Source organism: Sparus aurata, chromosome 22 (genome assembly GCF_900880675.1).
Source record: "Sparus aurata chromosome 22, fSpaAur1.1, whole genome shotgun sequence".
Lineage (NCBI taxonomy): Eukaryota > Metazoa > Chordata > Actinopteri > Spariformes > Sparidae > Sparus > Sparus aurata.
In genome coordinates this window covers 26,792,224-26,804,905 of record NC_044208.1, presented here as the reverse complement: position 1 = coordinate 26,804,905, position 12,682 = coordinate 26,792,224, and the positions used below count along the sequence as shown (strand labels likewise).

At 47.2% G+C, this 12,682-nt stretch overlaps 1 protein-coding gene across 1 annotated transcript; it reads left to right on the top strand.

Annotated features, from left to right (window-relative positions):
* Positions 1 to 409: 409 nt before the first annotated feature.
* Positions 410 to 11,597, top strand: ism2b (isthmin 2b). The gene is made up of 6 exons (XM_030405638.1): positions 410 to 1,163; positions 5,058 to 5,309; positions 6,198 to 6,531; positions 8,389 to 8,526; positions 8,612 to 8,680; positions 8,781 to 11,597. Exons 1-6 carry the CDS (start codon positions 1,059 to 1,061, stop codon positions 9,296 to 9,298), a joined length of 1,416 nt encoding a protein of 471 aa, XP_030261498.1. The 5' UTR covers positions 410 to 1,058; the 3' UTR covers positions 9,299 to 11,597.
* The last annotated feature ends 1,085 nt before the right edge of the window (positions 11,598 to 12,682 follow it).

The following is a 12,682-nucleotide window of genomic DNA, read 5'->3' as shown; positions in this document are numbered from 1 at the left end:
CGTGGAGCAGAGTGCCAGCAGGGTGAGATAATGACTTGTTTTCCAGAGTTTGGAGGGGGGGAAAAAAAAAAAACGGAAAACAAGCCTAAAGAAAATTACATGTGATTTTAAAAAGATTGTAGGAACAAGGGGCATCTGTGGAATATTTCCCCCCTTTTTTTAAAAAAAATGTTGCTTTTCCTCACTGGGTCCGCTTCAGGTCCTGCAGAACTTCACGCAGCCTCTTGCAGGTTCCATGTAAACCAAACCTTGTACCTTATCAGGAACCTCAGTGGCCCGCTGCACCTCCCTCCCTCCCCTCTTTCCCTCCCTCCTCACAGCTGTGAGCAATAAGCTTCCCACCCCCAACTCCTACAGCATCAACCCTCTGAATGCGTGCGTAAAAGGCAAGTTTACCGAAACCGGTTGGCTGGGCTGTGTGCGCACACAAACACACATCCACTCCTCGAACCGGCGGGATGAACTTCAGCTGGATAATGGATTAACGCATCAGACAGATAGCAACGAGAACAGAAGAAGAAAAGGGGGGGGAAAAAAAGAAAAGAAAGAGACGCGCATCGTGCTATGAACTCCAGATGTCAATGTATTGGAAGAAAACACCCACCCACCCACGACGGAGTGACTCACGGCTTTAAAGTAGTCGAATAAGCGAGCGCCGGTGCGGACGGGTGACATTCTGCGCGTGTGGGGGGGTTTATTATTGGACTCGGGATTCTGGTACTTAAAGCTCGTCCGACTTGTGGGTTTTTTTATGGGGAGGAGAGGCGCTGAGCTCGACCCGCCACACGAACTGACAGCTGCTGCACGAGGCGCCGGTGCCACATATGGATAGCGCGCGGGACACCTCCGGACGCTGGTGCGCATCTTCGTAAAGTGCGACGGTTCCGAGACCGACGAGGCCCGGAAAAAAAACTGCTGTCAGACGGGAACACCGCTTCTTCTTGTTACAAAGAAGAAAGGCTCATTCAGAGGAGAAGAGTCTGAGAAAAAGTCTCCAGAGTAACTTTTTTTTTGTCGTTGTTTTGTTTTGTTTTGTTGAGCGAACCTAAAGCGAGAAGATGCGTCAAGAGGCGGCGCGGAGGGTTCAGATGCTGCTCGTCATTTGGTCCTTGCTCAGTTTGGGGACAGGCTTCCCGACCAGACACAAGAGCGTGGGCCACAAGGTAAGCTGGCTCCCTCACATGGCTGATGCGTTTCTGAAGCAACAGGTTAAAAAAAAAAAAAAAAAAAAAAAAACTTCAAATCACACATGCAGCTGATAAAACTGACTTTCCAAGACAGCGCCGCGGTGCCAAGCGTCCATTCGCTTCGTGGTTCTGCTGGATTGATCACTGAATGCTGTTATGGTGTTATAATCCCGTTATTATAACGTTCAAATGTCACGTGCAACTTCAAACTTTTTGCAGGAAAAAACGCAAAGTGAATGAAAATAAACTTAATCCAGAGCTCATCAGTGGACCTGCAGACACCAACATCAGGGGCATGTTTGTGTGATTATTGTAAAGGAAAAAAAATCACATTTATAGACATTTTTGAAATTTCCACCACAAAGTCTATGTTGATTTTTTCAGGTTTTATCAATTGAAGAATAGAAGAAGTGTTGAACAAGATGAGAAACTTGGAATCTGTGGAATTTATCAGACAAAGGGGGGGAGAACCCGGCTCGGTCCTGACACAGAACTGACACGAGATCTGTTGGAAGTGTGTGTGTGTGTGTGTGTGTGTGTGTGTGTGTGTGTGTGTGTGTGTGGAGCTGACATGACAGCGTTTCCCCTCGTCCACACACGCCTCGCTCTCCTTCTTGTTGTTGAACTTCCCCTCTCCATGTATAGTAAGGTTTGCCATCACCGGGCATTCGGACCTGCTATGATAAATCCAAACCCCTCACACACACACGCACACACACACACTACACACTGTGTGTGTGTGTGCGTGTGTGTTTGTGTTACGCGCGGACGTATTTGGATATCAAAGTGTGTTTGTGTGTGTTTGTGTCAGGGGTTCAGTTTTTGAACTCTCCTTCATGTGTGGCCTCCCGTGGATGCCCTGTTGGGACTCTCTCTCTCTCTCAGAGGGAGAGAAGAAGAAGAAGAAGAAGAAGAAGAAGATCTCACTGTGGCTGTCCGGTGCAATCTTTCATTCACCAAAGGACGAAGTCGACTGTGTTACCTTTCGCCTGTGACCTGCTGGAGTGTGTGTGATGGATGGATGGATGGATGGATGGAGAGGAGAGATTAGCGGAGGAAGAGGGGGAAAAGGGAGGAGGAGGAGGAGGCTCAGTTAAAAGCGGGTGCCCGGTAACGAGATGCTTATGTAACCAGAATAAGGCGAGCCCCCTTCGGCATCTCTCACACTGGAGCCGCGGAGGGGAGGGGGGGGTCAAGTGTCACTCGTCTGATTGTTTACGTTGGCTCGTTTTTGTGTTAATGTGGAATTTCCTGTTTTTGGGGTTTTCTTTTTTTTACCCCCATCTCTCAGCGACAGAGCAGAAAAGGGGGGAGGAGGAGGAGGTGGAGGAGGGCGGTTTGTGTTCAAGTGGCCTCTTTTTTTTTCCAAATATCGGGACCTGTTTTGTGTACCCCCTCATCACCCCCCTATCCCATCCACCACCATCCCCCCCCCCAACCTTGGCGACCTCACCCCGATTCTGCCAGGCATGCATTTGTTGTCCCGTTTTCCATTTTGCAAAAAAAAAAGATGGCGATCAAAGAGCGTCCATAGTTTATTGTTCTTCTGTAATGGTTTGGAAACAGCCAAGTGCAGAGGGCCTTTGATATCTGCGGGCCACATAAATCAGGGCTGCCACACCGCCTGCCTTCCCAGCCTGCCCCCCTCTCATCCCCTGCCTCCCCCATCCTGTCTCTCCCCCCCCCCCCCCCCCGTCTCTCTCCCTCTAACCTGAATGTGTGTCACCACCAGCAGTAGCAATGACAGCACGCCCAAACGGATCCGGTTCTTTTTTTTTTTTCTTTTCTTTTCTTTTTTTTTTTTTCCAGTCGAGTGAAAGCAGGACATAATGTTGGATCTGAGGAGGAGAGGGAGCGCACACACACACACACACACACACACACACACACACTGCATCCAGATAGTCTCCCTTTTCAACAACGCCGCATGCCATCAGCCATCGGGGGCCTTTGATCGGAAGAGCCCCGCTGCAGAGAGGAGAGCAGGATCAGAGAGAACGAGGGGGAGGAAGAGAGGAGGAGGAGGAGAGTGATATACAGGGTGAAAGAATACAGGATCCAGATGTGTAACAAGATGAGGATGAGGAGGGTGTGAAAGTATGTGGCCTCTCTCTCGTGACTCCGGACCTTTTGTGTGTGTGTCTGCATGAGTCTGACATTCGGACGATGAGGTGTCGTCTGTAGTGTTTCGACCAGCTGTCCAAAAATCCCCAATTTCAAGGCTTTACCTCCGGATTTTGTATCTATTTTTACCTTCAAACGACTTAAACGATACTCAGAATAGTTGCCAATCACTTCTCCGATGATCAATCAAACAGGCTCTGCTTATATTTTACGTAGCGCTGAAAATGGAGTCGAAAACGATAAAACTCTTTAAAAGTCTTACAAAATGCGCCAAAAACACGCTCGAATTGACATCGACCGTTAATTCGTAGCACCACTTATGCGTTCAAAAGCTCCGCTGAAAGATTTTCTTCCTGATTTGTTTTTTTCGGTAGCGTCGTTATAATCCGTCTGCTTTTTATCAAGAAGTTGTTTTCTTGGCAACAACAAAAAAGTTAAAATGGTGAGAAACAGCGAGGAAGGCTAAACAACACATATCTACTTGTCACCACCAGTTTACAGATATCTGAGGAGGAAGGAAGGAGGGAGGGAGGGAGGGAGGGAGGGAGGAGGGGTAACCTCTCTTCCATCCATCATCCATCGTGCTCGACGGGCTTCTCCTCCAAACAGACTAAATGTGTTCACATGCTCGAATCTGACCGACCGCATAGCTTCTTTATGGGACAATCACAAGGCGGTCGGTGAAAAGTACGCCCCGTTCTGGAGGCCATAACTATAAATCATCAACCGTTGGGTCATTAATTCAGGCATTTCTTCTCCTCTTTAGCCCCTCGAACTGCAACCGGATTTGCTCGGAGCGGACCGCAAACTGGCTCGCGGGTCAAAATCTCAAGATCCCGTCCAATCGTTCGTCCGGGCCAATTTAGTACATTCAGGATGATATAGATGCGATTGAATTGCAGACGAGGGTTCATTAGATGTGGAGGGTTTTTGAAATTCTGGTTTTCTGACCAGTGCCTGACATGAAATAGATACGTGTCCTATTAGACATGAAACAGACGCAACGCACTGGAGGATCAGGCCGACCAGAAGACCATATTCCAGATACAGAACATATATCTACAGCTCCCCCGGCCATTACAGTGTCCCCGTTAATCACCATTAATCTGGGGGATCGACGTTTCCTCCTGTTCTTTCACCGCTAACTGTAAAACCTGAGAGGTCAAATGAAGCCGTGGCGGCGGCGGCGGCAGCGCAGCAGGTTCAGACACGCTCGCAACCAGCCCAGGGGTCCCACGCCTCCCAGGCCCTCTCATTAAAGCTAAAAGAGGATCTCTCTGGCACAGGCCCCTCTTTGTCCACGGCCTGGATGCCACGACTGTTGTGGGAAAAAAATAGAAAGAATGAAATGAACGAAGGCTGGTTGGTCACTTGGCTGCTTGGTTGGATGCCTCAGGGTTTTTTTTTTGGTTTTTTGTTGTAATTGCTAACCAAGCTACGAAGTGGCTTCAAGGTTTCTTCCTGGAAACAGAGAACTAATTGTTTTTATCCTCGACGATGAGCCATTAGAAATGATAGGCCCTTATTTTTCATTAGCCCCAAAGTGGCCACTGGCTTTTTTTTTTTTTAAACCGTCCACTTGTCTCGGCCTGCCTTTGTTCTTAACGGTATTAAAAGCGATGTCTGCCCGCAGTCAGCGCTGATGCAAGCTGCAAGGCATTTCCTTCCTTTTAGTCATTTAATCTTTTGAACCGTTTTCGCCGGATCGCTGTTCCTTCATCCCGCGTCTTTAACTTGTGCTCACAGGCTCACGGCCACCCGAGTCACAGCGGCGGGGTCCAGTACGCCCCCGAGGCTTTGGAGCAGCAGAACCAGGTCCAGAGTCTCCTGCCCGAGCCCCACAGCCACCAGAGGAGGTGGTCGCACCCTCAGCACCGCTCGGTTGGTGTTCTTCCGCAGCCGGAGCCCGAGGAGGAGACGAAACCCTTCATCCTGGATCTGAAGAACTTTCCAGACCTGGCCAACGCTGACATCAACTCACAGAACCCAAACATACAGGTGAGTCTGAAGAAGGGAGACGCTTTTACTTCTTAAACTGAGTGAGGAATATCAGTCTCAGGATAATCTGAGAGACTGGCTTGTGGTGCTTTCTTGGCTGCAGAGTAATAAACAAAAATAATGGGCTCTGTCATCGTAAATTTGAGCCGTTAAGTCCTCATCATCTCCCTCTAAACTGACCCAAAACATTTGTTCTGTTTGACTTTATCTCTTGGCAGTCGTCCTCTCCAACTCTGGTGAGTTTAATCAGGATGTGGTCAGACTGGTCTGTGTCTACATCGAGCACCAAGACTGATACAGTTTCTGATGGGTTTTCATATACCGAGGGTATATTCAGCTAAGACAAAAGAACGTATTTCCAATCATCATAAGTCTTTCCTGACTGTGAAATTAATCTCACATCAGTTGAAAGTTAAAAAAGACGTTTTTTTTCCCCCCCGGTAGTCTCCCCGTTGCCTGGTGTTCACATCAGCTGAAGTGGGCCCTTGGAAGTACTGTAGCATCTAGGATGAGTCATATTGAGGTAATGAGAAGTAGTTACCCATGATAAATGCTCACATTCTCCCCCTGAGAGGATCATTTGATTGGCTGAATGATCGTGCTCACGTCTGGCTGGCTGATTTATATCCGGGGAGCGGGTTCGTAAGCCGAGAAGCTTTCTCTCCACATTTTGAGATAGTCGATTTCCTGAGGAGAGCGTGAAACTCGATCGCTAAAGCTGCGGAAAACTACTGGAGGACGCTCCAGAACAAACAGAGTTAACGCAGCGACATCTGACACTTCAGGCGCTCGTTGGAGACTTCAGAACTTGTTGCTGCCCAAGATGACGCGGATGAATGTGTTCGCAGGCCACTTGACGTTGACAGACTCTCTCTTTTTTCGACGCAGGTAACCATCGAGGTGGTGGACGACCCCCAGATGGAGGTAGAGATGGACCTTGCCAAGGAAAAAGACTGGCTACCGTCCTCGTCCTCGTCCCCCTCTTCCACGGTCGATTGGCTCGGAGGGAAGAAGCTTTTCTGGCCCCTTTTCTGGAGTTACACCGACGCCGATTCCGGCGAGGACAGCAACAGTCGCTCGGGCGCGGAGGAAACTGGCGAGGAAGAGGAGGAGGAAGATTACTCCCTGGATTACGGCAGCGAGGAGCCCTTACCCAGCGGAGTGGGCGGAGACTGGGACACGCATTGGAACGAAGGCTGGGATCCGATGCAGAGCTACTATGGTAAGGTTTGCCAAGTGGTACGCTCGCTTGTCCGCTATCACAGCCGGACAACACGTATCCTGGGGGGGGGGGGGGGGGGTCAAAAATGGATAATACCGTAACCAACCACTGAATTTATCTTATCTGAACGTTTCAAAAAGAGATGGAGATGATGGGAATATCTGTCAGAGAGAGACAGAGACAGAGAGTGAGGGAGGACAATGGAGGGAGAACAGCAGCGTGGCTTAAAAAGGCTGCATGATAACTGTCTCCACAGTCAGAGAGACCCGAGCGATGCCAGCATGCGAGGCAGCATGAGCACTCGACCATCAGAACATTGTGGGTTACGAGCACTTTGAAGTCGACACTGGTCGTGCTGGTCGCAGAGGCCGGCCTTTTGAAGATGGGTCCGATGCGCTCGCTAATGGCAGCGTGAGGCCGGCACTGTTCCCTGGGACAAAACAGCCCTCTGCTTGTGGACAATTAGAGGGCAGATTGGGAACACAGAATGACAGGGGCCATTCGGCCCGCCCTTTCATCTTTCCCCGGGACCCCATCGCCCCCCCCCCCCCCCCCCACCCCCAGACCCTGGCGGCCCTCGCTGCCCTCTGCGGCTCGGCCTTTTGAGCCAGTTCAAGAATTTCGGGGGGCTTTCGGGGCGCTGCATAACTTTTACAGCTCTTGTCTCCCTTTCTAATTCTGCCTTCCTCTGGTGGGAAAAAACTGTTGTGTCTCCGCTCGCACAGACCACTTATTCAGTGGTAAAAATAGTAAATGAGAGAGGAAGAGAGAAAGGTGTATACGGAGAACGAAGGGAGGGAAAATTGCAAACAGAGAGAGAGGAAGAAATGAAAGAAAGAAAGAAAGAAAGAAAGATAAAAGTCTGCTGGGCTGGGCAGTGGGTAGGCCACTGTGTGTGGGTCCTACTGTAGATCAGAGTGCAGTTATGGTCTTACCACAGCCTCAGCCTAAAGCTCTCTGTCTTCAGAGACATTTCCCACAGATACAAACCAGTCCGCGATTGATCTGGAGCATTTGAAACCTCAGTTGTTGTAGTCCAATCTCCAAAATGTAGCAACAGGTGTCTGAAAACCTGGCCAGTTTTTTTACCCTCGTCTGCCGCGTCAATATATAGACTTTATCTGTTTAACCGTTGTGCATGTAGACAAGCCAGCAAAGGGCAACAATGCCTATTAAGTGGTCACATCTAAAGACTCGGTGAACATAAATCAAGGATGTCTGCCTTCAGCTTCTTCTGTAATTAAGACTCTCCTGAGACCTCATTCCCGTATGGCCACATGGCGAGTTGGCAGCGCCCACAAAGTAAAATTGGGTGCTCGCTACACCCAAGCTGGTATTTCTGCACCCACCTCGCCTTTAATCAGGAATGACTTGTTTTCAGTGTTATTAACACCACAAGGAAACATGGTGCGGAGGCGGACAGCCACAGCACAGCCTCTCTCTCTCTAATTTTACCGAAGCCTTCTTAAAAAGAATATGGGTTTTGCTTTGGGAAAGGTTTGTTTAAATTTACACAGACTGACATAGTCCAGAAACTCTGAAAACCTATTCTGGATTGGACTCTAAAAGTACACACCGAGTTCCCTGCAGCACTAAACTGTAGAGTGCCATGTTGAGCTTGCAGGTTTTTTTTCCCTCGATCGAGCCTTTGAAGCTGCTTCCAATTTAGCTTGTTAAATACGCTGCATTTAGTGATTGTAACGTGTTCCTGAAAGCCTGACGTGGAGCTCCTGCGACCGATTTGTGCTCAGATCTGTACAGACGCTGATGACCTTTCATAGCAGTGTGAAGGGTTTCCAACACTTTGGCTGAGCTTGCGTCACTCATTGTGTTTGATTTTCGTTTCCCTCTCCACAGAGAAGGACACGGACGAGTGGACACCCTGGTCTCCATGTTCGGTGACATGTGGACACGGCGAGAGGAAGAGGACCAAGTCCTGTGGCTACTCCTGCACTCTGACAGAAGCCTCCAAGTGCGACTTGGAGCCCTGTCCTGGTGAGATTTAATCTCCGTTTTAAGAAATAAAAAATAACAAAGCAGAGTGTGTTCATCAGCTCATGTACCACTCTCCTCTTTGCAGGTGATGTCAACACAGTCGTGGAGCCGTTCCCTTTCGAGATGGAGAACGGCACAGAGCCATTTGGGACAGGTGAGTTCCTCTAATGTGCAGTTTTCATTGGTTTAGACTGCAGCATACATTCTTCTGTAAAACACAACTTCATGTGGTTTTTCTGTCCTCCTCCCGACAGATGTGGACAGCTGCGAGAAGTGGCTCAACTGTAAGAGTGAGTTCCTCCAGAGGTACCTCCATCAGGTGTTATCGGAGCTGCCCAGCTGCCCCTGCTCCTACCCGTCTGAGGTGGCGTACACCGTGGTCAGCGTCTACGATGAGTCTCACGGCCGGGAGTTCCGTTGGCGGGATGCCAGCGGCCCGAAGGAGCGCCTGGACATCTACAAGCCGTCGGCGCGTAGCTGCATCCGCTCGGCGCTCTCCAGCGACTCGTCGACTCTCGCGGCGCAGCACTGTTGTTACGGCGAACGCGGGCGGCTGATCACACGCGGGAAAGGCGCGGGCACGCCGAACCTGATCAGCACCGAGTTCTCGCCTGAGCTGCACTTCAAAGTGGATGTGCTCCCTTGGATCCTGTGCAAGGGAGACTGGAGTCGCTTCCATGCGGTGCGGCCACCCAATAACGGACTGAGCTGCCCGGAGAACCCCCACGAAGACGTGTTCATGAACGAACTGGAAGAGGCCAGGGAGTACTGAGGGAGCACAGCCAAAACTACCACTTCACTCAGAGAGTCAGACGGCCCAATCCTAATTTGAAGAGACTGCCTACCTTAAAAGTCATGACCATACTACATCCGAACCATGCATCATGCATTAACATGCATTGACTGAGAGGAAATGCACATTTGTGATTGGGAGATTTGTTGGGGTTTTTGTTTTTTTTTTAGATATGATGCTGAAGTGTGGCTGTCTCAGAGTTAGGATTCGGTGCAGCGTCCTGATATCAGGCTCAGCTGAACTGAACTGAATTGCAAGAATGGAAAAAAAAAAAAAAAAAAAAAAAAAAAAAATCGCAGTGTTCTCCCATCGCTTGCCAATCTGTTCCACATCTGGCATGACATCAAACTCTCTCCCTCTCTCTTCATATTCAGTTCGCTCTCCTGGGTGCGTGTAAGCATGATGTCTACCTACTGGCTTTTTTTTTTTTTGATGGTGTCCCGGAGCGCTCGTGATTGACAACAGCAACATATGGTAAACATCGTGATCGCGCTTCTCGTAGGTTTTTTTTTACTTTAGGAAACGTATGAATGTGGGCCGGTCACACTGATTTAAACAGACAAACACATGCATGGGAAGAGTCCAACAGATGATTATCCCAACTATGCTGCTACAACATATAAAATCCTTCAGGTTTTTTTTTTTTTTGTTTGTTTTTTTTACAAAGGTATTAAGGTGAACAAGACGACAGGACATCTGTAGACCCAGAAGATGCCACGGGCGTTCACAGTAATGCACTTTTCAGCCAGTCTTTTGGAACACTAAAACGATTAACGCTTTTTTTAACCAGAGAAGTAAGCTAAAAGGATCCAAAACATCCTGCTGTCATTATCTAGCTTGCTAGTGTAAGAATTATGAGATTAGCCCTTCAGCGGTAAATGGTCACACACATTTGATTTCATGTGTTTCCTCACGTGTTCACAGCCAAGGAAGACATATGATCTGGGTGCCAAAGAGTTAAATATCAGACTGGTGCCTGTGTAAATCCAGCCTCCGAAGTCTCTACGGTGCAAATGTAGGATAAAATTAAGCTCTACAGTGGGCAGATTGTGCTCATAGATGTGTCTCTACGACGTTCTCAGGGGGACTAACCGACCAGGATAAACAAAATTTGTTCATTTACCTCGACAGTGGAGCTCTATTGGAACGTGTACAAAGTGTATTGGGGTACAGATTAGCAGGAGGGTATCGGATGTGTAATCCAGATTGGAAAAAATCGATTAACGGAAGAAGGAAAAAAAAAAAGCTTTCAGAGAAGCAATCGGAGCCCTTATAACTGAGTAGTTGTTGATGCATTGTGTGTGGTAGAAAAGATGTCATTGCTGTTTAAGCTGTTGGCTTAGGGGTCTTTGGGTTTATGTACAGAACTTGATTGGATAGAAAGGACATTCCTCCTCAAGTAAACATTCCCGAGAAGGTCCTGTGGTTGGACTCCTTAACCTGGTGAGCGTATAACGTAATATACAGATAAAAGGGGTTGTCTTTCACAGAGGAATGAAAAGGCGGATGCATCTCACTCATCAAGACAGTGGCATTAATAATATGTTGTTCACTCATAATTACCTTCAAAAGAACTCCAGGAACTGTCCATTCTATCCAGTCTAATTCTGCGGACGTTCGCTCCAAACCTTTTTTTTTTTTTTTTTTTCAGGAATTCTGCTTCCAGATGTGCTCATGCAAACATGCATTCACATGTTGGAATAACCGATTTTTAAAGGAAGGCACTTTATTTAAGGTATATATATGTATAGATAGATAGATATGCATATCTATATATATATACACACACAAAAGATATATCAAAATGTACTCATGTTTGCCATTTGTTGATGATAGTGTTTATTGTGGAGGGAAAACTCGCCGGAAATGCTGCATTGTTCTATGAAAGTGCGTATATATCAAGTGTCCTGTTGAGGAAGGCATGATGATGTTGTTGTGATTTTTTTCTGAATCTAGTATTACATATATGGTGTTGTACAGTATTTATTTGTCTGTTCTCTTTTTTTTTTTTTTTTAAAGTTTGCTGAAGCTTTGAAAATGTCTCTATACTCAACAACGGTGCACTAATCGGACTGAGAGAAAAAAAAATGAAGGCATCCGTTTTTCGATTTTGAAAAAAAAAAGAAAAAAGGGAAACCACTCGCCCTCATAACCTCATATCACTTCATACAGCAACATCAAGTGTCTGTGTTTCATTCTGCTTTGTACTGCAGTGCTCTATGAATATGTTGTCGCGAATTATGCTGAAGAAATATATATAAAGACCTTGCATTCATCATCTGATTTCTTTTTTCTTCTCCACACTCTACATACACTGTGTAGTGGAGCCAAGCATAACAGAGAGCCAGAGAGCAAAAAAAAAAAAAAAAAAAAATCCTGTAACACAACTGGCTAGTTATGCTCTCTATTGACCCACATACCAAACTTTTCCCTTACCTTTCCCTCGCCGTCTCCAACAAGACAGGTACAGTGCGGCAGGCATTCATTTAAAGTGTAAACATGTCGCTTCATTGGTTTGCAGCAACAGGGTAAATCTAAAGACGACCAATCAGAGGGACTGTAACAGGACCAGCCAGAGAGGAAAAGTGAGACAGTCCACTCGGGTCTGTCCTCCAAATACCTCTGATGTCTGACAGTTCCTTTAAATCATGGCGTTAACGGCACTACAAGGAGTTTTCAACTGGTTATGACACAGTCTGTTAAATATTGATGACCTCCGCACTTAAAGTGAAACGCTCGCAAAAAAGCAACCTAGGCTTTTCTTGTGAATGTACCCGAGTTAAACCTTCGTGTGAAAGTAGAATTACGACGAAAGAGGCACTTTTAAGATTTACCGTATTTTCGTTTTCGGGTCAAACTCGTTTTCAATGGGAGTGCTACGAGAAATTAGTGATAGCATCAAAATCGCTATTTTTAAAACACTAAGAAGTCTCGACACAACATGAAACTTTGCTCGTAGTATCACCAGGGTCTCTACGTTATTTGTGTACACAGAGTTTACTAAAAAGAAAGTTTTTGAACAACTCACGTTAGCAGATGTTTCCTCCGGTAGCCGCTGCCTGCCAGTGTTAAGTGTCGTTTTGCAACGTAACATGGAGGACAGTTAAGGTGGAACGCTCCTAAAGCTTAGTTCCATATAAATGCAGGAGAATTTGTTGTTTTGTCGTTAGCGAAAAACAATATCGACCTTGAACTTGAAAAAGGAGCCTCATATAAGAAACAATTCTAAAATAAAGAGCCGGAAAAGTCACGTGAGATATCGCGTGGATAGTTGTTGCCGGAAGAAAGTAGCGGTCCACCTTAACTGTCTCCAGGTTACGTCGCATTTGGAGATCGATACTTCTCGGCTGCCACGAAGGTGGC